This window comes from Vipera berus (assembly GCF_964194415.1).
Source record: "Vipera berus genome assembly, chromosome: Z".
NCBI lineage: Eukaryota > Metazoa > Chordata > Lepidosauria > Squamata > Viperidae > Vipera > Vipera berus.
The window spans coordinates 107,835,807-107,860,498 of NC_138205.1; the positions used below are offsets into that span (position 1 = coordinate 107,835,807).

Genomic DNA, 24,692 nt, shown 5'->3' on the forward strand with positions numbered 1-24,692 from the left:
CAGTATTGGACTTAGACTAGGGAGATCCTCTCCATGGAAGCTTACTGAGTTAGTTTCAGCTACAGAGTTGTTGTAGAAAAAATTACAGAAGGAAATGCTGAGTATATGTTTGGAGCATCTAGAAAAAGCGCAGGATATCTAAGGAATAAATAAAATTACAATGAATAATTCACTTATCTAAATTATAAATGGAATTAGGATTTTGTTTTCAAGTTTTTCAGTGCTTTTCAGGTGATTTGAATTTTCCCATACACATTTTAAATTGTTTTATAGTCAGCTGGTGTTCAATGCATGTTTTCCTCTTCGTATTTAAAATCTGGTAATGTACGAATAAAATGTCAGATTGTTTTCATGATTTTAGGAAAAATCTGTTCTAATTTTTAGCATTGTTTTTAATGTTTTATTAATGTAAATGGTGGAGATAAAATTTTGGTGCTACACCAAGGAAATAAATGTATAAATATTCATTCTCAATGTGATGGAGTGAGCTAACAACCCATACTTACACTTTTAACCACCATACTTTATTGTTTTACTGGATAGCTGCATACTGCCCAGAATCACTTTCAATGTGAAGGGTAGCTATATAAACAAACATTCAGAATAGAGTGCCTATATTCTCTCAAGCTATCCTAGTGCATTTCATATTTTAAAAAGCATTGGGTGACAAAGTTGGGAGAAATCCATTCCTCTTTTCAGTGCAAGATGAAAGCATCTTTAGAGGTGGCTGTTTCATTTTTGTATAGATATTTAAGCATCTCAGAAAAATGTATATTTTATTTTGTTAGATAACATGTGAATTAATTTTTTGGGGGGTAGGGGGGAGAAACTTCCTCAAGATATTTTAGACCTTGTTGCAGAAAATCCAAATAAAGCCCTTAAAACCCTGACAAAAATAAATAATAACCCTAATTTTCTGCCCTTTTTATAAATGTCCCATTATGCATAAAAGGCTAGCTTTTTTCTACCAAAGTATCACAGAGTTCAGGTCACCAAATAGATAATTATCTCTTTTCTGATATGAATGTATTTCACTAACTTAAAGTTCAGCAATTCATTTTAAATACTGTATATAACCAGTGAGAAAAGCCAAACTATATATGTATGTCTGATTTAGTATGAACTTTTCAACCTGTGCAAAATTAGAATCCTATCCTCTTCCCAGGTGAAATTTTTGAAGTATGAATTTTACTTAGGTTGTGCAATTGCAGTAGGCTGATTTTTTCCTTTATCCCAGAAGTAACATAGCACTTGCTGAATTGTAAGTAGTGGTTACTGTGTGGGTGGCTTTTGAGACAAGTTCTGTGGTTCTTTTCTGCAGGTAATAAAATGGAAAATCCAATATACAATTGCAGAATAAGCCTTTGAATGAAATATGGTTTTCGTAGCAGCTTTGGTCAGAGGGTTACCACTAATCACAGTACTGGCTTGCTTCTTCAACTCTTGTTTGAACTAGCTAGCATAGATTTAGACAACCCCGCCTTTTGCTTATTAGATTCTCTTAGTCATAGTGCTTAATCCCACTGTCTGATCCTTGTTAAAACAGAAATACTGTTCCAGCCTCTAATAAAGGGTGAATTAGGGGTGTTCATGGGACTGACTGAGGACTGAATTGCTTCCTACAAGTTACTTCTTAAGAAAAGATTTGAATATCTGGCAGAAGAGCATTACAGGTAGTGCTTGATTTACAACCCCAATTGAGCCCAAAATTTCTGTTGCTAAGCAAGACATTTGCTAAATGAGTTTTGCCCCATTTTATGACCTTTCTTGCACAGTTGTTAAATGAATCACTGTAGTTGTTAAGTTAGTAACACAGTTGTTAAGTGAATCTGGCTTTCCCATTGACTTTGCTTATCAGAAGGTCACAAAGGGTGATCACATGACCTTGAGAAACTGCAGCTGTCATAAATATGAACCAGTTGCCAAGCATCCACATTTTGGTCGCATGACCATGGGGATGCTGCAAGGGTCATAAGTGTGAAAATAGCAGTAGCAATGGCACTTAGACTTATATACCACCCCACAGTGCTTTACATCACTCTCTGAGTGGGTTACAACTCTGAGTCCTCATTTTACCAACTTCAGAAGAATGGAAGGTTGAGTCAATCTTGAGCCGGTCAGGATCAAGCTCCAGATCGTGGACAGACTTAGCCTGCAATATTGCATTCTAACCACTGGTCATGAGTCACTTTTCCAGTTCCATTGTAACTTCGAACAATCATTAACGAATGGTTTTAAGGACTACCTGTACTGGGATAATGGCAACTATTCCTAGGGCAACATTTTATTCTTCCTTTCTGCATGAGTTAGGTTTTCTCTAATTACACTGAGCCTTTTTTATTCATAATAGAGTATACAGAGCATGGGAAATATAAATGAAAGATAGAATCATAGTGGAAAATTCTGATCGGAAATGGCTGTTATGATTAAATCATGCCGATATAGCATCATTTCTAAGCCTCTCCAGTTTGCTTCCAAACTCAAAATAAAAATGATTTACATTAACTTCTAAAATCATTAATTAGAAGCTTGTCTACCTATGCAGATGCCAAATGTCAGTGAACCAATGAACAGAAATTAATGGATCAACAAAGATTTATCCTTAGAACAAACGTTTTAAGGATATCACATTGCAAGTACCATTGCAACAATTAGCTGAGAATATTAATATAGATACTCCTTGCACTACAATGGCAGTTGGGACCAGGCTTTCCACTGCTAAACAATGCAGTGATAAAGTGACACAACATGTGACCACATTGCTTAATGATGGCAATTCTCATTGTTGTCATTAATCAAGAATTGTGGGTTGTTAGGTTAGGACCTGATGCGTCCATGACTTGCTGCTGGCTTCCAGTAAACAAAGTGAATGGGGAAGCCAGCAGGAAGTCAAAAGTCCCACATTTGCAAGCAGTGCTAGCAAAGCAAGTGCTGTGGAGCTTTGGTGATGGATGCAGCAGGATCTTTGGGGAAAAGCAGTGGGAGTCACTTATGGGAAAAAGGTGGAACCTCCCTGCTGTTTTCTCTGTGACTTTGTGGGAAAATAGCAGGGAAGATTGCAAATGGAGATCACAGTGGACACTACAACCAGCATAAATATGGGTTAGTTGCAAGTATCTGAATCACAATCACATAACCATGGGAGTGCTATGATGGCTGGAACTTTAAGGACTAGTCATAAGTATCTCTTGTTCGGCACCGTTGTAAGTTTCAATGGTTACTGAGCAAGTAATCATTATTTGTAGTATTGTCAGCTTTCCTAAATAGATCAGACCAGAAACACAATCAGATAGGCATGCAGTACTTTATTGTAAAGCTACATTAACAGAATCTTACAAGAAAGTATAAATTTCCCCCCAAGTCCTTTACAGTCTGAGAAACTAGGCTAGACTCACTTTTGAGCCTCTTTTTTCTCCCTATTATGCAGCTATTCCCTCTTAATCTGGTCAGCCTGAAGACAGAAGGGAAAGTAGGGGGACATGACTGAAAACTTTAAATATATTAAGGGTGTGAATAAGGTTCTAAAAGGCAGTATTTTCAATATTAAGCAAAAATTAAGAACATAGGGGCATAATCTCAAACTGACAGGAAGTAACTTCAAAAGTAATGTTAGAAAGTATTACTTCACAAAAAGAGTAGTGGAAGCTTGGAAGCAACTTCCAGTGGAGGTAGTGGGTCAATCATTAGTAACTGAGTTTAAATATGCTTGGGATAAACACATCCCCCCAAAATGAAAAAAATAAAAGAAACAAATCAAAGGACAGACTCAGTGAACCCCTAGGTCTTTTTTTGCCGTCCTGGCCTTTGCATCCTATGCTTGTGTGCACACTGTACCTTCTGTCCCCTGCCTCCCTGTGCTGGTGCTGCACTGCCAACACCATCACCCCCTACCATCAACTCAAGGATAGTACCCTGTACTCCTTAGCTGGGACTCCTGCCATTTCCTGGTTAACAACCCTTGTATCTTAGGTTGTAATGACAGTATTGTATTGCCATCACTAAGTAATACAGTCTCATGACATTATGCTTTATAACCACACTGCTTTAGTGACTGCAATCTTGGTCCCAATAGCTGTCGTAACTTGAGGACTACCTGTACTATTAATGTCAGAAGTCAGTAAAATGTGATGATGCTCAAAAAATTGATCATTTGGTGACCTTGGGCTTCATTTCTAGTTGTTGCCAATATTTGTATTGGTATGTGAGAAAGACACTGAGAAATGGGAAGAAGAAATGCTGCCCAGGGAATGACAGAAACATAGATTTTTACACCTCTCTTCTAGGTCACATATTGATCTACTCAGTATATAGGATTTTGCATTCTCATACTGCCCTTGGTGCTATGGCTGTGTTTTTGTTTTTATTTACTTATTTAGAAAATTTATACGCTGCCTACTTTCACATGGCAACTCAAGGCTTACAGGACATAAAAGCACAATATAAAAGGAATAAAAATAATAAAGTAATAACCCCCTACTCCACTGTTGCAATTATTGCTTCCTCCTGCTCCTCTTATTCTTTTCTCCTTCCTAGATAGTATTAAAATATTCTTCTTGTAATCAGGTGGCAACTGTTTTTCAACAATATTAAATTCCTGTTTTAATTTTTTCAGGAAACTTGGATTTGACTGGTCAAAAGCAAGTCTTCAAAGCTGAAAATAATCCGTGGGTAACTCCTATTGCAGATCAGTTCCAACTGGGTGTTTCTCATGTGTTTGAATATATTCGTTCAGAAACATATAAATAGTGAGTATTGCATTTTTGCATATGTTTTGTTCCATGGTTCCTTGCTCTGATATTTATTAGGACATTTTCTATTATTCATCTCTTCATAAACCAAAGGGTCAACATTTCCCTGAAATTAAATTATTTTTGCCATTCTAATGTCTTCAAGATATAGTGTTACATTTCTCATCATTTCAAGCCACCATAATTTTTTTTAAGTTTTTGTTTCCCCTAATTTGTGATTGTGGCAATACAGGAGTTTCCCCCCCCCATATACATGTAGTATTTATTCCTTCCAGCCTGCATCTTATCTAAACAATTGCAGCTTATTTCAGCTAAACCCTTCATGTGATTCAACAAAACTTTAAAAGTTTTATAAATAGATTCTGAATGAAGAAAAAAAATAGAATTGTTGCATGTTATATCAGTAAAGATATGCCTTAAGTAAACATTAAATAAATGGAATAACATTATCTATATACTGCTGAATTAATTATTGTTTGTAACCTTCACTTGGGTAAAATTAGAAGATACGGGGCAACAATATTTGAACCAAGGTAAATCAAATAGAATAACTTACAGAATGCTAAGATCCATGATTCCCATAGGAATCAAATTTCAGCAAGTCATGGGTGTTTCAGCACCATCATGCTTTGCAACTACACTTCCCAGAAATTCATAGGTTGTGTTGCTTAAGGGAAGAGCCTTGGTGGAGCAGTGGGCTAATGCCTCCTTAAGCAACACCAGCTGCCTGCAATTAGTGCAGGTTCGCATCCCACCAGGCTCAAGGTTGACTCAGCCTTCCATCCTTCCGAGGTAGGTAAAATGAGGACCCAGATTGTTGGGGGCAGTTAAGCTGACTTTGTAATAATGCCGCTTGGGGTATGTGTGAAAGCCCTAATAAACAGGCATATACATAGAATGAAGGCTACTGCTAAGCTTGTAAGCTGCCCTGAGTCTTTGGAGAAGGGCGGGATATAAATGGAATTTAAAAAAAAAGATGCTCATCCTCTTCCCACTTCTGCTGTCCCTTGCAGCCAAAAGGCTGGCAACAAATTTTGACAGATGAGCAACCATTGTCTTTGGAATTGAGGCTGAAATTTTAAATTTCTTAATAAAGCTGGGCATTGAGGGAAATAAGAGGAATCAACTCAAATGCCTGCCCATGAAATAGGACTGACTGGGGGTTGACAGGTAAGCCCTCTTCCTCTCTGGATAGAAGGGGCCTTGAGGTCATGCTGGGATGGGAATTGGGTACAGTTTTGCTAGGAATCCATAATTCCCTTTGTTCCTTCCACTCCAGGAAAGTAGCAGGCAGTTCCTGTGCCCTTAGCAAAGTGACAGCCCAGAAGGAAAGGAATGATGCTCCCTGCCAGCTTTCCACAAGCATCATCAATGAGAAAGCCAGTAGGAAGTTGAAAGTTGCTTCTGTTCCTGCTGCTTTTTTGTCTTCATTTACAACATTCCATCAGTTTCCCAGCCATTCTCACAATCACTTACTTATCTGCCTGCTTGGAAGGGGAGAGGAGGAGAGGGGAGGAAGGAAGGAAAATTTCTGCTCCCCACCAGAATCCCGTAAGGAACACAATAGGAAGCTGGGAGAAAGTTAAAAGTCGCTACTGCTCTCACTGCCTTTTTGCCCTCGTTCCTATTTACGTAAAGAAATATCTCTGAAATCATAACCAGAAGGGCACAGGTTGTCTAGTATCTTTTAAAGTTAAGGTCATGTTTTTGTATTCTGTTCCTATTGTCTATGAAAGTGCGTTTGAAAACAAATGATCACATGACATAAATTGTTTAGATAAAATTTAAAATATGTTCCTTTATATGGCAAACTGAGTTCACATTTGTGATGGTGCTCATGAAATTTCTTGATCAATCATGTGAAACATTACATGTTAACTTTTTCCATTGGATGGATGGCTTTGACTGATTGATATCAAGTCATTTTTTTAGTCTTAGTGACTACATAGATATATTTTCTCCATGATTTGCTTAACTTTCACTTAGAATTTATTGAGAAGCATTCTTTGTTCATTGGTGTAAAGGTAAAGGTAAAGTGATCTCCATTTCAAAGCCGAAGAGCCAGCTCTTGTCCGAGGACGTCTCCGTGGTCATGTGGCCGGCATGACTAGACGCCAAAGGCGCACGGAACGCTGTTACCTTCCCACCGTAGTGGTCCCTATTTTTCTACTTGCATTTTTACGTGCTTTCGAACTGCTAGGTGGGCAGAAGCTGGGACGAGTAACAGGCGCTCACTCTGTTACGCGGCACTCGGGATTCGACCCGCCAAACTGCTGACCTTCTGATCGACAAGCTCAGCGTCCTAACCCACTGAGCCACCGCGTCCCTTAGTCACAGAGAGTCAGAGAGAGTCATTGGTGTAGGGTAACATAAAAATGACTTGGGATTATCAGAAGGAAAAAGGAAGAAAATTCTGGGAGTAGTGAGCGGTGCAAGAGTTGGAGTATCTTTGGCTTGTGGGTGAGATACATCAGTGTGATCAACGGCATGGCGGGAGGAGATTATTTCCTGAATATTCTGAAAGGAAAATTCAAGTGGAATATATAAGGAACATTCCGAGTCTACAGTCCTGTTTTCTTTTCAAAGGGTTTACAGACACAATCCAGAACAGACCTAACCCAGCTGTGGAATATTACATTTGAAGAAACAGGACTAGCCCTCCAGTTAATGATGTTAGTGGAATAAATATGCCTTCACATTGGTATAAACAAATTTTATCAGTAAAGCTTAATTATGTCCTTAGATCACTGTTTAGATGTGAATCTATGGCTATCAAAGTTACCTTTTTCTGAGGGAGTAGAATATTTGGGTAGTATCACCCTGGATCAAAAAACATTTCCTACTTCCCATCATCAATTCTGTCTTCCCCAGTATCCACCTTTTTAGCCAAGTAGGTTTATGTCAGATCTATTCCTACCAGTTACTGAGTATCTCACTGATTATTGATAATTTATACAGATAAAACAGATTCACAAGTTGTCCTAGAATGTTGTTTATTTGACACATATTACAAAAACAGAAAGTATTTGAGAGTAGCATATCAGCTCTGTGTTTGGAAGTGCCATAGCTAAAAAAAGGAATTAAAGTGCATAAATTATTGAAATAAGCTATCACCTTCTGGTTCATGATGCATTTTCAATGAGGCCTTCAGTAGTGAATGAATTTCCCTCCCATGGATTAGAGTATATGTCAATTGCAACCGCCATATGTTAGGAATTATGATGAAACCATAAAAAAAATGTCTGGCTGTGTTAAATGAGACGTAAATCCAGTAATATTGCAGTGAGCCATTGTCTTAACATACAAGAAGTTGTAATTAGCCAGAGAACATAATGGATCTTTAATGGATGAGAATTTTTGATGCAATGTACTTTTTAAAGATGTCCTTTTAAGTCATGTCAGGTTCTCTTCCAGGTAGTTTCAGGGACAGAAATTTTGGGATAGAAGTAACTCTAAGCTCTTTGTATCTGCAGCAGAGGTGTTTTTTTTTAAATTCCATTTATATCCCGCCCTTCTCCGAAGACTCAGGGCGGCTTACAAGCTTAGCAGTAGCCTTCATTCTATGTATATGCCTGCTTATTAGGGCTTTCACACACCCCCAAGCGGCATTATTACAAAGTCAGCTTAATTGCCCCCAACAATCTGGGTCCTCATTTTACCTACCTCAGAAGGATGGAAGGCTGAGTCAACCTTGAGCCTGGTATCAAATAATACTTAGGGAACTTGGATTGAATTAAAAAGGAAATAGTTGTGGAAGATTATACATGAAAACAAGAAAAGGGTATTTTTGATAGTTGTCCATGTAATAAAATAAACATCTAATAAATAATAATTCTGGACTATGGTTTGAAATTCCAAAGCTAATATGAGAATATATTCCATTAAAATATGATACTTTTTGTAGCACACCACATTGTGTTAAAGCAGTTTTTTTCCTTTGAAACAACATACTATAATGTATTTCTTTTATGCTTTTTTTGACTTGGTTTTGTGTTTAGTTCTTAGAGGCAAGAGACATTATTTAAATGTTCCATATAATCCAATATTGTTTTTGCTTGCTTATTGCTTTATTGCATTTTCAAAAGATACATCTGGTTAGCAAGCTGATAAACTGAAAAGACACAGAAAAGGAAGTATAAGGGAAAAGATACAGAGAAAAGAGATGCATTCGTCAAATCCATAACAAAATGGATGATTGGCTTATAATATCATGATGCCTTCCCCAAAATGCACTCAAAAGATGTGGTTGGGAAAGCTGAGAGTTATATTCTGATCTAGGGGGCTCCACATTAGGAAAAAATATCTCCTAGGATGACTATGTCTAATTTAAGCTTATTCCTCCCTTGGGAGAAAGACCAGAACTTTCTACTTCTTATAAGCCATAATGCTAAAGCCTTTCCTTTGAAGGTAATAATTATACAGTTTTTATTGGTGCTCCTAGTCACCTTTCAAAGTAACCTTTTATATTTGAAGTATAATTCTCAAGGGATTATAATCAAGGGATCATGTATGTCAAAGATAGTGACAAAGACATGACAAATAGTAGACTTTATTGGTTATAATGTACTCAGCAAGTGCATATAGATGTAAATGTTTAAAACAAAACAAAATTAAATTCCTTTGAATAATTGCAGTCCTGAAACACTATTCAAAATTGGTATAATAGAATTAGTAATTTGGTGGTAAGGTTTTAATGTGATAAGGATATTAGGGATTGGCCTTAGTGGCTAAACGTCATGAAGCAAGAGGACATTTTCCAAATATGATATGCATATTAATTATATTGTCCTGATTATTTCACTATGTGCAACCAAGAGCTCTTTTTTCTGAACAACATATTATTTCAGTGATCTCATTTATGGTCCTGATTTTGAAGTCGCTGTCTGATTATCTCATCTCAGCTAGAGCTTTTATTACAGTGGTTGCAGTGTTTTTCACTCTTTGCTTTATTCTGCATAACTGTTATACTAAACATACAGGGTTTTTTCACACTTGCTTTGAGAGTTGCTGTTTCCTTCAGTGACCTTGTCATTTCACTTCATGCAGTTCTTAAGAAGTGTTTTACTTCATTACCATTGTGGAATTAACTTCTAGAATTAACCTTGTGAACCAGAGTAATTCAGCACCATGTTTGAAAAATGGTCAGTCCTCAGAATGATCAACATCAGAAGGCTCTTTGTATCTATAGTCCAACACTGCAATAGTTGAATTATCTTCTCAGCTTCTTCATGTGATGCCAAATGATATTAATATGACAAATAAATTTTAATATTTAATAAGTGAAAAGGAACCTTCCACATAGGAAATAGGACAAAACTAAAAAATCTTTAGTTTTGGCAACCAAATTACTTAGGATCAGAATTTCAGAAAATAAGTAGTTTTAAAAATGGTTACCTTTGATTCATCTCTTGTATATAGTCTTCTTTTGTCTTCATCCAAATAAGAAAATTCTAAAATGTTGGGATAGAAATATACTGTACAAGGGCTTGTTCTTTCACTTGGATGCTTCTAGGGGCTATATATCACTGCCAAATGTTGTTTCAGAAATAGAGTCTGTTTTATAAAAAGTCAGTGCTGAACTCCAGAAAGAATTATTTAGTGACGTCTAAAAAACTTGAGTGAACCCAAATTTTTAGAACACATTTAATATTTAATGCCTTATTGAAGTTACATACTGCTTTTATATCTCCCTTTAGATTATTCATAATGGTTAACACAGGGATCATCTATAAACAGTTCTATAATACAGGGACCATCTATAAACAGTTCTGTATTATAAAGAAGAAAAATTAATGACAGTATCTGCAGTTTTCTCCCAAGAGAAGTCTCCTTGGTGACATCATGTCATTACACAAAAGAGTGTTGGGGGATGCTTGGTCCTCCAGATATAATTGGGCTCCAATTCTCATTCTAGTCAGATTATTATTTCAAGTGATATAGGTGTTTGATAATTTGCATCTGCCATTGCTTGAGTGGATAGATCAGCCTGGGCCTTTTAAATTACTTTTTTTGCCCCTGTGGGCCACAGAGGTATGCAGCTGAAGAGTGAAATGTTTTTCTGTTTTTTAAATCTGGAGGTAGAGACACCTACACAAAAGATGCCTGTTCATTTGTCCCAAATTTAATTTTCCAGTGGCAGGAATAAAATCCTGAGGATCCCTGAAATCTTGAAAATGACATTGTATTCCACAAAATGTCCATCACAGAATTAAATCCTTTCACCTTTCCCAGACAATGAAAGGTTTATCTCAGTGTTTAACTAGCTAGCATTCTTTTGTTGATGTGAGTTAATGCACTATGGGATAACGATGCAGAAAGAAATTAATTATCAGCTTTCATATGTATAGGTAGACAAGTGGAATCAGAATTGCTAAGCAAGACAGTTGTTTAAGTCACATCCAATTTTATTACCATTGTTGCCATAGATGTTAAACTAATTACTGCAGTTGTTAAGTGGATCATGAGGCATTAAGCAAATCTGACTTCCTTCGTTGACTTTGCTTGTTAGAAGATGTCTAGAAAGATTGCAAATGGCTATCACATGACCCCAGGATGCTGCAACCATCATAAATACATGCCAAATGCCCAATTTTTGATCATGTGACTGTGAGGAAGCTGTAACAGTTGTAAGTATGAGGACTGCTTGTAATTTTTTTAGTGGGCTGTTGTAACTTCAAATGGTTGCTAAATGAATGGTTATAAATCAATGACTACTTATAATCCATATAACAATATGACCAGATAAACTAATTCTATTTTATTGTAAGGTTACATTAACAGAATCCTGAAAGTCTTGAAAGTATAGATTTTCCATGTCTCTTTTACAGCCTGATAAGTTAGGGAGACTCCTTTGTGAATTTCTTTCTCTTCCCCTTTATGAAACTGCAGGCTATGCACCCTCTAATCTGATTGTTCTTCCCCATCTCCCAATGTCTTTCCTACATACCATTACACTAATGCTGGAAATGGAACAGTTCAGAAGCTAAGCTAAGGAAAGACAGTACTAAAGATTGGGAAATTCTTAATCCCTTTATAATTTCAAAATCACTTGGATGGTTCATCATATTTACAATGGGCAAGAAGAGTTACTATGTACATTGCCTATTTCTATTTGAGACATAAATTAAAAAGCAGCATTTTTATAATAAAAGAGAACACTCTGCAATTTCTATTCTCTACACAGTAATATCTTGGTTTATTACATACTGGATTTTTATTGAGCTCCAGTTTCTTATTTCAAGCTTCATATTGTGCAAGACTTTTATGTTATCCCAGGCAGTTTTTACTTGGCTGTTGAGGGCTATCTGGTAACTGAGAAGTCATTCTTGCATTGTGAACTTTTTATCTAGTGAACAGGATAATGGATATTATTTCAAATTAACTTGACTAATTTGCAATTTAGCTTAAATCTTAATTTTATTTTAGTAAACAAATGCTATTTAAAGTCTAAAATAACTACTTTTTCAGTCTACTGTATAGTTGTTAGCTGCGAAGTCGTGTCCGACCCATCGCGACCCTATGGACAACGTTCCTCCAGGCCTTCCTGTCCTCTACCATCTTCTGGAGTCCATTTAAGCTCACGCCTACTGCTTCAGTGACTCCATCCAGCCACCTCATGTCGTCCCCTTCTTCTATTGCCCTCAATCTTTCCCAGCATTAGGCTCTTCTCCAGTGAGTCCTTCCTTCTCATTAGGTAGCCAAAGTATTTGAGTTTTAGCTTCAGGATCTGGCCTTCTAAAGAGCAGTCAGGGTTGATCTCCTCCAGGACTGACCGGTTTGATCGCCTTGCAGTCCAAGGGACTCACAGGAGTTTTCTCCAGCACCACAGTTCAAAGGCCTCAATTCTTTGGCGCTCAGCCTTTTTTATGGTCCACCTTTCACTGCCATACATTGCAACTGGGAAGACCATAGCCTTGACTATACACACTTTTGTTGACAGGGTGATATCTCTGCTTTTTAGTGTGCTGTCTAGATTTGCCATGGCTTTCCCACCCAAGGAGCAAGCGTCTTTTAATTTCTTAGCTACAGTCCCCATCTGCAGTGATCTTGGAGCCCAGGAAAATAAAATCTGTCACTACCTCCATTTCTTCCCCATCTATTTGCCAGGAATTGACAGGGCCGGATGCCATGATCTTGGTTTTCTTAATGTTAAGTTTCAACTCACGTTTTGCACTCTCCTTCTTCACCCGCAACAAGAGGCTCTTTAGTTCCTCTTCACTTTCTGCCATTAGAGTGGTATCATCTGCATATCTTAGGTTGTTGATGTTTCTTCCGGCAATCTTAATTCCAACTTTTGATTCATCAAGCCCTGCCTTTCTCATGATGTGCTCTGCATATAAGTTAAATAGGCAGGGTGACAGTATACAGCCTTGCCGGACTCCTTTCCCAATTTTGAACCAATCAGTGATTCTGTGTCCAGTTCTCACTGTTGCTTCTTGACCCGCATATAGGTTTCTCAAGAGACAAATAAGATGGTCTGGTACGCCCATCTCTTTAAGAACTTGCCACAGTTTGTTATGATCCACACAATCAAAGGCTTTAGCATAGTCAATGACACAGAAGTAGATGTTTTTCTGGAACTCTCTAGCTTTCTCCATGATTTGATCTCTAGTTCCTCTGCCTCTTCAAAATCCTACCTGTACTTCTGGTAGTTCTCGATCCACATACTGCTGGAGTCTAGCTTGTAGGATTTTAAGTATAACTTTACTGGCATGTGAAATGAGTGAAATGGTGCAATAGTTTGAACATTCTTTGGCACTGACTTTGGAATTGGAATGTAAACTGATCTTTTCCAATCCTGTGGCCACTGTTGAGTTTTCCAAATTTGCTGGCAAATTGAGTGTAGCACTTTTACTGCATCGTCTTTTAAGATTTTGAATAGCTCAGCTGGAATACTGTCACCTCCACTAGCTTTGTTGTTGCTCAGCTTTTCTAAGGCCCACTTCACTTCACATTCTAGGATGTCTGGCTCGAGGTCAGTGACCACCTCATTGTGATTATTAGGGATGTTAAGCTCATTCTTGTATAGTTCTTCTGTGTAATTTTGCCACCTCTTCTTAATCTCTTCTGCCTCTGTTAGGTCCCTGCTATTTTGGTCCTTATCATGTCCATTTTTGCATTAAACGTTCCCTTCATCTCTCCAATTTTCTTGAAAAGATCTCTGGTCCTCCGTATTCTATTGTTTTCTTCTATTTCTTTGCACTGTTCATTTAAGAAGGCATTCTTATCTCTTCTAGCTATTCTCTGGAAATCTGCATTCAATTGGACGTATCTTTCTTTTTCTCCCTTGCCTTTCACTTCCCTCCTTTCCTCAGCTATTTGCAAAGCTTCCTCAGACAGCCATTTTGCTTTCTTGCATTTCTTTTTCTTTGGGATGGTTTTGGTTGCTACCTGTTCTATAATGTTGCGAACCTCTGTCCATAGTTCTTCAGGCACTCTGTCTATCAGATCTAATTCCTTAAATCTATTTGTCACCTCTACTGTATATTCAACAGGGATATGATTTAATTCATACCTGGGTGGCCTAGCGCTTTTCCCTACTTTCTTCAGTTTAAGCCTAAACTTTGCAATGAGAAGCTCATGGTCTGAGCCACAGTCAGTTCCTGGTCTTGTTTTTACTGACTGAATAGAGGTTCTCCATGTTTGGCTGCAGAGCATATAGTCAATCTGATTTCTGTGTTGACCGTCTGGTGATGTCCATGTGTAGAGCCGTCTTTTGGGTTGTTGGAAAAGAGTGTTTGCTATGACCATCCTATTCTCTTGACAAAATTCTATCAGCCTGTGCCCTGCTTCATTTTGTACTCCAAGGCCAAACCTGCCTGTTATTCCGGTTATCTTTTGGCTTCCTACTTTAGCATTCCAATCCCCCATGATGATAAGGACATCAGTTTTTGGTGTTAGTTCTATAAGGTGCTGTAGGGCTTCATAGAACCGGTCAACTTCATCCTCTTCAGCACTGGTGGTTGGGGCATAGACTTGGACTACTGTGATATTGAATGGTTTGCCTTGGATTCGAACTGAGATCATTCTGTCATTTTGAGGATTATATCCCAGTATAGCTTTTCCTACTCTTTTATTGACTATGAAGGCTACTCCATTTCTTCTGAGGGATTCTTGCCCGCAGTAGTATACCTGATGGTCATCTGAATTAAATTCACCCATTCCTGTCCAGTAATCCATGAAGGGGCTACTGTATAGTACAGTATGCATAATACAGCAAAAGTAATAAGAAATCAGAAACTTTGGCTAATTATTTAAATGCTGTCCAACTATGTTTTAATTTGAAAAATGGGAAAAACCAAGTGACTTTCTTATCAGGATGTTGCTATACTTTTGAAAACGTGGTTTATCAATGGTAGACCTTCAGTGTAAGGGTATCTGTCCTTTTATTGTGCAATATTTAATTTTTAGTTATTATTTTAAGCAAAATAAGCTAGTATTATTCTTATTAGTAAGGTTATACATATTCTTAAAATGCACCACATCCTAATACCACCCCAGCAGGACATTTTCATTTTTTCCTAAAAATTAACTTATAATAATATGTTGCATGAAGAGTCTTACTTGCTTAAGTATACAAAGCTTTAAAGACGCCTGGTTCTCACAGAAAGTTAAATAGTTCCCATCCCTTATTTCTCAGCAGACCTATTTTGATGGGGAATAAATGCTAGCCATAATTTGCTTTGATCAAGAATTCCTCAATGATAAACGGTCACTGTACTAACAAATTCATGGCAGCATGACTGATCAATTTTCAAATAATTTGAATTGCTTGTTTTGTGGTAATGAAAAATGTATAAATACTTCCCAATTCTTCCAACACTTATCTCAGTTTTAATAGCAATAGCAATAATACTTAGACTCATATATTGCTTCATAATGCTTTAAAGCATCCTCTGAGCAATTTACAATTCCAACATTCTGGGTCCTTATTTTACTGACTTGGGAAGGATGAAAAGCTGAATCAACCTTGTGCAGGAAACTCCAATCTGTGGGTGGAGTTAGCCTGCAATGCTGCATTCTAATCATTGTGCCACCATGGCTTCTCTAGTTATATTTTTGTACCATACTCTTATAATCAGTTAAAATTTGGGAAGTTATGCTCTTCTGAACCAATGAACTGTTTCAAAAATGAATTCTGATAAATGTGTATTTTACAAAATTCCAGGATAATTGGCTAATCCTTGTCTGAACTCATACGCTGAACAGGGACTGACCTAAAGAGTACTTGGGTAGGAAACCACTATGAAATATCAGGGCTGAAGTACAGATTGTAGGTTGAACTTCCTAGGAGAAGACAATGTCAAATTGTTTCTGTATTACTGCCAAAAGCCCTGCCTTTTTCTTTCTCTCTTTAATGAGATAATTCACCAATGTATTCAGACTTTGAAACATTAGAAACAAAGCAGATGCTTCTAATTTAAAAACCATTATTGGTTAGTATTTGAATGAGGGACCATCTACAAAGGCCAGGGGTGTCAAACTCAATTTCATTGAGGGCCGCATCAGCAATGTGGTTGCCCTCAGGGGCCGGATTCAGCCTACTGGATGGGCATGGCTGGCATGGGCATGGCCTACTGGGTGGGCATGGCCAGCTTGACATCACTCGCGTCAGGGGCACCTGGGCAGAACTGGGGCAGATCCGTAGGTGTCTGGGGGAGGGGAGTGGGATCAGGGTGAGCACCAGGGCATAGTCCACTGGAGGAGCCTCACTGAGCCTCAGGCCATGCAGGGGGTGCCTGGATAGTGGTACAGACTGCCCAGAGCCCTGGGCAGCAGAGGTCAACTGCCCAGCCTGGCCCTTGAGATCCCACAGTATTAGGACCCCACAGCCCTGCGTAGCCTAGCTGCACTTCCCCAAGTGGGTGCCCGTTTGTGCTTATCTCCTCCTTGAGACTGCTGCTATGCTTGCTCTCCTTGGCCAGGTTCCTCATGGTGGATGCAGAAGGGCAAAGTTCATGGGTCAGAGGGAAGCCCACTCCCTCTCTATGTGAAGAGACCTGGCCTTGTAACCAAAGGATCCTCAGCAATAGGATGGGAGACCACCATGGGATGGCGAAAGGCAACAGGGCTGCTGGTGGCCAAGTGCTAAGGCAGACCTTCCCTCAGACCTTCCCTCCCTCATTTTAATCACTCTCTCTCCTTCCTTCCTTCCTTCCTTCCTTCCTTCCTTCCTTCCTTCCTTCCTTCCTTCCTTCCTTCCTTCCTTCCCTGCCTCCCTCCTTTTCATTCCCATCTCCTTTCTTTCTTCCTGTTTCCCTCCCTCCCACCTTCCTTCCTTCCCTCCCTCCCTCCCTCTCTCTGTGCCCAGGAAAGGATGAGGGGAGAGGGAGAGGTTGACAGTGCTTCTCGAAGAATAAGAGTTGGAAGAGACCTTTGAGGTCTTTAGTCCAACCCCCTGCTCAAGCAGGGCATCTATACTATTCCAGACAATGGAATATCCAATCACTTCTTAAAAGCCTCCAGTGATGCAGCATCCACAACTTCTCAGGGCAAGCCTTTTCACTGGTTAGTTGTTTTCACAAGTCCTTAGTTCTAGACTGGTTTTCTTCTTGATTAGTTTCCATCTATTATTGCCTTCTGATGCTTTGGAAAATAGGTTGACCCCTTCTTTGTGGCAGCCCACCAAATATTGGAACACTGCTATCATGTCACCACTTAGTTCTTTTCACTAAGCTAGACGTACCCAATTCCCACAAACATTTGTCATATGTTTTAGCCTCCAGCCCCCTAATCATCTTTGTTTACCATCCATTTAAACCAGATGGTCCCCCTGGTTTGGTTTATAGAACAGAGGCCATGAGCAGAGCCTTCTCAGACGCAGCACCCCAATTATTTATTTATTTATTTATTTATTTATTTATTTATTTATTTATTTATTTATTTATTTATTTATTTATTAAATTTTTATACCGCCCTTCTCCTGAAGGACTCAGGGCGGTGTACAGGGCAATAAATATCAAAATATGAATAAAAAAGTTAAAAGAAGTTAAAAAGAATTAAATACAGTAGTTATGCCCAATCTAATACAATAATTAAAACTGTGTTAAAACTAGATCCAACCCCAAACCCATCAGACCAGGCCAGATTGTTCAAATAGATAAGTTTTTATAAATCGCGCCGGAAGGAGCGAAGGTCGGGGGCCATCCGGAGCTCAACCGGCAAGCAGTTCCATAGGTCTGGCGCGCCCACAGAGAACGCCCTCCCCCTGGGGGCCACCAATCGACATTCTCTGATCGGAGGCACCCTGAGGAGGCCCACTCTGTGGGAGCACACTGGACGGAGGGAGGTTGATGCCGACAGCAGGTGCTGCCGTAGGTAATCCGGACCCATGCCATGTAGGGCTTTATAGGTCATTACCAGCACCTTGAATCTCACCCGGAGGGCAACTGGCAGCCAATACAGCTCGGAGAGCAGAGGTGTAACATGGGAGTATCGGGAGACCCCCAGCACCACTCGCGCAGCTGCATTCTGCACCAGTTGAAGCCTCCGAGTGGTCCTCAAGGGCAGCCCATGTAGAGAGCATTGCAGTAGTCCAAACGAGAGGTCATGAGTGCATGAGTGACTGTATGCAAGGCATCCCGGTCTAGATAGGGCCGCAACTGGTGCACCAGGCGAACCTGGGCGAAGGCCCCCCTAGTCACAGCTCCTATATGATCTTCTAAGGAGAGCTGTGAATCTAGAAGGACCCCCAAGTTGCGAGCCCGATCTACAGGGGGTAATAACTCACCCCCCATATTAAGAGATGGAATATTCTGCGTTTCCCGAGATGCCAACACGCACAGCCACTCAGTCTTGTCAGGGTTGAGCTGAAGCCTGTTCCTCCCCATCCAGACCCGGACCGCCTCCAGGCAACGGGACATCACGTCGAAGGCATCACTGGGGTGGTTTGGAGTTGAAATAAAAAGCTGGGTATCATCAGCATACTGATGATAACCAACTCCAAAACCACGAATGATCTCACCCAGAGGCTTCATGTAGATGTTGAACAGGAGAGGCGAGAGGACCGATCCCTGAGGAACTCCACAAACAAGGGGCCTCAAGGTCGACCTCTGCCCTCCTGCCAACACTGACTGTGAACGCCCCAGAAGGTAGGAGGAGAACCACTGCAGAACTGTGCCTCCCACTCCCAACCCCCTGAGGCGCCGCAGCAGGATACCATGGTCGATGGTATCGAAAGCCGCTGAGAGGTCTAGTAGGACTAGGACAGAGGAACAACCCCTGTCCCGAGCCCACCAGAGATCATTCACCAGCGCGACCAATGCCGTCTCCGTGCTGTACCCGGGCCTGAAACCCGATTGGTACGGGTCTAGATAATCAGCTTCCTCCAAGAACAAAGGGAGCTGATGCGCCACCACGCTCTCAACAACCTTCGCAAGAAAGCAAAGGTTGGAGACCGGACGAAAGTTATTTAATACAGCTGGGTCCAGGGCAGGCTTCTGGAGGAGGGGTCTCACCACTGCCTCCTTCAAGGCGGTGGGAAAACTACCCTCCCTCAAAGAAGCAGTTATCACTGCCTGGAGCCAGCCTCGTGTCCCATCCCGGGCTGCATAGACCAGCCAGGAGGGGCACGGGTCCAACAAACACGTGGTGGAGCTCAGCTTCCCCATGATCCTGTCCACATCTTCAGGAGTCACAGGATCACACTCCTCCCAGATAATATCGACAAAACTGCCCTCGTCCTCATCGTCAGACTCTGCCCAGTTGGAGTCCAAACCGGTCCGAATCCGAGCGATTTTGTCTGACAGATGTTGACTAAACTCCTCAGCACGACCCTGCAAGGGCTCCTCCCTCACCTCCTGATTTAAGGAGGGAGCGAGTTACCCTAAACAGGGCGGCCGGGCAATTATCCATGGACGCAATGAGGGTGGCAAAGTGATTAGACCTTGCCATCCTCATTGCCGCGAGATAAGATCTCGTGAAAGACCTTAGTCGCAACCGGTCGGATTCAGATTGGCTGGATCTCCAACAGCTCTCTAGGCCCCGTCTCTGACGCTTCATCTCCTGGAGCTCCATGGAAAACCATGGTGCCCATTGGGATCTGCACCGGGTCAAGGGCCGCATGGGTACAACTCGGTCGAGTGCCTCCATGGCCACCTTTTCCCAGGCTTCCACTAGGGCACAGGTCTGCAACCCGCGGCTCCGGAGCCGCATACGGCTCTTTCAGCCGTCTCCTGCGGCTCCCAGTCCTCTGCTATGTGTAGTCTTCCCCCCCCCCAAAAAAAAGTGGGACTAAAAAATTTCAACCAATCAATTCAAATATGCAGGGTAGGTGTATATCTCGCCTTGGCTCCACTCTTGAAACCCTGTTCTGCACCTGTCCGCATGTACGCGCATGCACACACATTTTCTTGTGGCTCCCAGTTTTTCCTTTTGTGAGGGAACCGGTTCCGAGTGGCTCTTTCACTGTTTCAGGTTGCTGACCCCTGCACTAGGGCATCGGCCGAGCTGTGAGCAAAGGAGGCAGGTGGGGGCCCAAGCGCCGCCTGGAACCACTCAGGGTCCATTAAGTGCCTAGGGCGGAACCATCTCGTTGGTTCAACCACGCCACGACGGGGAGTGGCAAAACGGAAGACCAACCGCAGGAGATAATGATCGGTCCATGACAGGGGTATAACAATTGGAGAACCCCCACCTAGATCATGTAACCACCGTCCAGATAGGAAAACCAAATTGAGCGTGTGACCCCCCCATGAGTTGGACCCTGAATAACTTGCATCAGGTCCATGGCCGTCATGGAAGCCATGAACTCCCGAGCTAACTCAGATGATCCCCCCATAAGTTTGGGGAACTCAATCACCAACCCTAAGAGGATGTCGAGATGTCGAGAAGCTCAGGCAGGGCTGCTGCTGTGCGACTAGGCGAAAGGTACACCAGCAGCAAGCCCAACTGAGCTCTAGGGCCACATCTCAGGAGGAGGGAGTCACACCCGACTATTTGGACAACGGTGGCCTCCCGCGGACATAAGGTCTCCCTCACGACTACCGCCACTCCTCCACCCCTACCCTGAGCTCGAGGCTGGTGCAGCACCCGGAAACCCAATGGACAAAGATTAACCAGAGGGACACCGCCCTCTGGGCCCAACCAGGTCTCCGTGATGCAAGCCAGGTGATGCAAGCCAATTATAGAACTCCGTGATGCAAGCCAATTATAGAACTTTCTCCCAAGAAAAATATGAACAGTGCATCCCTCACCCATTTAGAGGTAACTCCAGGTAGACTATTCAGCCAGACATATGTAGAACACCACAGTTTATGGCCAAACAGCACTAAGTAAATTTCTACTAATATTTTTCTTTCTTAAAATACACACTTTTAATATTGTTTTAAGCAGTGCTGGTGATGCTTTACAATAGCTGTCTTTGAGGGTTTTCTTGTAAACCATCCTGGATTGCTCAGAAACATTTAATTTTGAATTAGATATTGATTTAATAAATTAGGCAGAAGAAACAAATGTTTAAATACATCTAAATCTCACAGACCTACTACCTCCTAGGTGCATACTGCAGAGAAAATAAGGCATTGCATTTCTAGCCAGCATAGCCACTGGATGATGGGAACTGTGGTCCATGACACCCAAAAGACATTAGTTTGGGTAAGGCTGGATTAAATTATAAAAGAGCAGATCAGAGGAAGTAGAAGCAAGAAACACTTTCCACATCTCCAACAAAATAATTGTGGGGGGGAGTTGACTTGGCCTTTTAATTTCAACTCACGCCAATTCCTCTTAACTTCCCATTCTATCCAAAGAGTTCTATTATTGCTTGGATTTTAGGGAGGGGAGGCAGCAAAAATAGACCACAAAGCCAATCTGTGAGTTTGCTCTCTAGCCTGCATGCACACCACCTTTGTGTCGCAGCAGCATGTGCGTGTGTGTGTGTGTGTGAGAGAGAGAGAGAGAGGTCTCCTTTTTCGTAAGTTTGCTTACTTTGCAACGCTCCCCGTTCCTCACACTTTCGCTTCCCTGCTGGCTCAATATCTCTCTCTCTCTCTCTCTCTCTCTCTCTCTCTCTCTCTCACACACACACACACACACACACACACACACACACACACATTCTCCCTGCTTTCTCCCCCTTTTGCCCTTTTCCTCCAGTTGCACCTGAATGGAGTGGGAGGAGGTTAAAAAAAAGAGAAGTGGGGGAGAAGTAAGCTCCCCTTTTTTTAATACCTCAGCTTCCTCCTCTTCCACCCCTCGCTGGCTGTCTCTCTGACTCTATCTCTCTCTGTCTCTGTCTCTCTCTCACTCACTCACACACACACAGAGAGAGAGAGAGAGAGAGAGAGAGAGAGAGAGAGAGAAACCTTCCTGCTTTCTCCTCCTTCACACCCTTTCTCTCCAGCTCCTACAGAGATTCACACGTTGTCGGCCACCGGCAGTTCCAGGCTGCAGCTCTGCATGAGTGCTGCGTTCCCCTCCGGCCCTACCACAGGGCAGAAAGGGCGACTGCCACTGCGTGCTCCCATCTCCACACCTTTCATTCCACAGGCCGGCACTAAGCTTACAGAACACCATGGCCCAAGCAAGGAAGGGCACAGCAAAGTAAAGCTGGACAAGGAGAGGCCCGGCAAAGTGGGGCATGGCCAGGAGTGATGGGGTTAGGCTGGGAGGGGCAGGGCAGGCTGAGGTAAATGAGCTGCTGCTGTGCACCACCAGCCCCTGAGCACTCACCGTTTTCTTTGTGTCCGCCAGGAGGGTTCCCAGCCGGGTTGGGATGGGCCAGGGCTGGGGCAGCAGGGGCCGGTCCCTTGCCATATCTGGGACAGCCCCAGGGGGGCGGCCCTGGCCCGCGGGCCTTGTGTTTGACATTTCTGGACCTGGCTAAAAAATTGGAAAACATCATTGAGAAAGACATGTCTACAGAGTCAGTGAGAATCATGCTCTATTTAAAGGCATCTATCTTAAAAGCAGGGCGACAGTATACAGCCTTGCCGGACTCCTTTCCCAATTTTGAACCAATCAGTGGTTCCGTGTCCAGTTCTCACTGTTGCTTCTTGACCCGCATATAGGTTTCTCAAGAGACAAATAAGATGGTCTGGTACTCCCATCTCTTTAAGAACTTGCCACAGTTTGTTGTGATCCACACAATCAAAGGCTTTAGCATAGTCAATGAAGCAGAAGTAGATGTTTTTCTGGAACTCCCTAGCTTTCTCCATGATCCAGCGTATGTTGGCAATTTGATCTCTAGTTCCTCTGCCTCTTCGAAATCCTGCCTGTACTTCTGGTAGTTCTCGATCCACATACTGCTGAAGTCTAGCTTGTAGGATTTTAAGCATGACTTTACTAGCATGAGAAATGAGTGCAATGGTGCGATAGTTTGAACATTCTTTGGCACTGCCTTTCTTTGGAATTGGAATGTAAACTGATCTTTTCCAATCCTGTGGCCACTGTTGAGTTTTCCAAATTTGCTGGCAAATTGAGTGTAGCACTTTTACTGCATTGTCTTTTAAGATTTTGAATAGCTCAGCTGGAATACTGTCACTTCCACTAGCTTTGTTGTTGCTCAGTTTTTCTAAGGCCCACTTCACTTCACATTCTAGGATGTCTGGCTCGAGGTCAGTGACCACCTCATTGTGATTATCAGGGACGTTAAGCTCATTCTTGTATAGTTCTTCTGTGTAATTTTGCCACCTCTTCTTAATCTCTTCTGCCTCTGTTAGGTCCCTGCCATTTTGGTCCTTTATCATGCCCATTTTTGCATTAAACGTTCCCTTCATTTCTCCAATTTTCTTGAAAAGATCTCTGGTCCTCCCTATTCTATTGTTTTCTTCTATTTCTTTGCACTGTTCATTTAAGAAGGCATTCTTATCTCTTCTAGCTATTCTCTGGAATTCTGCATTCAATTGGGCGTATCTTTCTTTTTCTCCCTTGCCTTTCGCTTCCCTCCTTTCCTCAGCTATTTGCAAAGCTTCCTCAGACAGCCATTTTGCTTTCTTGCATTTCTTTTTCTTTGGGATGGTTTTGGTTGCTACCTCTTGTACAATGTCGCGAACCTCTGTCCATAGTTCTTCAGGCACTCTGTCTATCAGATCTAATTCCTTAAATCTATTTGTCACCTCTACTGTATATTCAACAGGGATATGATTTAATTCATACCTGAGTGGCCTAGTGCTTTTCCCTACTTTCTTCAGTTTAAGCCTAAACTTTGCAAGGAGAAGCTCATGGTCTGAGCCACAGTCAGCTCCTGGTCTTGTTTTTACTGACTGTATAGAGCTTCTCCATCTTTGGCTGCAGAGCATATAGTCAATCTGATTTCTGTGTTGACCATCTGGTGATGTCCATGTGTAGAGCCGTCTCTTGGGTTGTTGGAAAAGAGTGTTTGCTATGACCATCGCATTCTCTTGACAGAATTCTATCAGCCTGTGCCCTGCTTCATTTTGCACTCCAAGGCCAAACTTGCCTGTTATTCCAGTTATCTTTTGGCTTCCTACTTTAGCATTCCAATCCCCCATGATGATAAGAACATCATTTTTTGGTGTTAGTTCTATAAGGTGCTGTAGTGCTTCATAGAACTGGTCAATTTCATCCTCTTCAGCACTGGTGGTTGGGGCATAGACTTGGACTACTGTGATATTTAACTTATATGCAGAGCACATCATGAGAAAGGCAGGGCTAGATGAATCAAAAGTTGGAATTAAGATTGCCGGAAGAAATATCAACAACCTAAGATACGCAGATGATACCACTCTAATGGCAGAAAGTGAAGAAGAACTAAAGAGCCTCTTGTTGCAGGTGAAGAAGGAGAGTGCAAAACCTGGGTTGAAACTTAACATTAAGAAAACCAAGATCATGGCATCTGGCCCTCTCAATTCCTGGCAAATAGATGGGGAAGAAATGGAGGTAGTGACAGATTTTATTTTCCTGGGCTCCAAGATCACTGCAGACGGGGACTGTAGCCAAGAAATTAAAAGACGCTTGCTCCTGGGGAGGAAAGCCATGGCAAAT

The 24,692-nt window shown here is 41.5% G+C and overlaps 1 protein-coding gene across 3 annotated transcripts in view; it reads left to right on the forward strand.

Annotated features, from left to right (window-relative positions):
* The window catches only part of RSU1 (Ras suppressor protein 1), a 132,933-nt gene that overhangs the window by 57,789 nt on the left and 50,452 nt on the right, over nt 1-24,692 (forward strand). For all 3 annotated transcript variants that reach the window (XM_081345676.1, XM_081345677.1, XM_081345678.1), the window contains one exon: nt 4,613-4,745. In XM_081345676.1, coding sequence (XP_081201802.1) covers nt 4,613-4,745 — 133 coding nt within the window. The remainder of the gene's footprint in view (nt 1-4,612; nt 4,746-24,692) is intronic.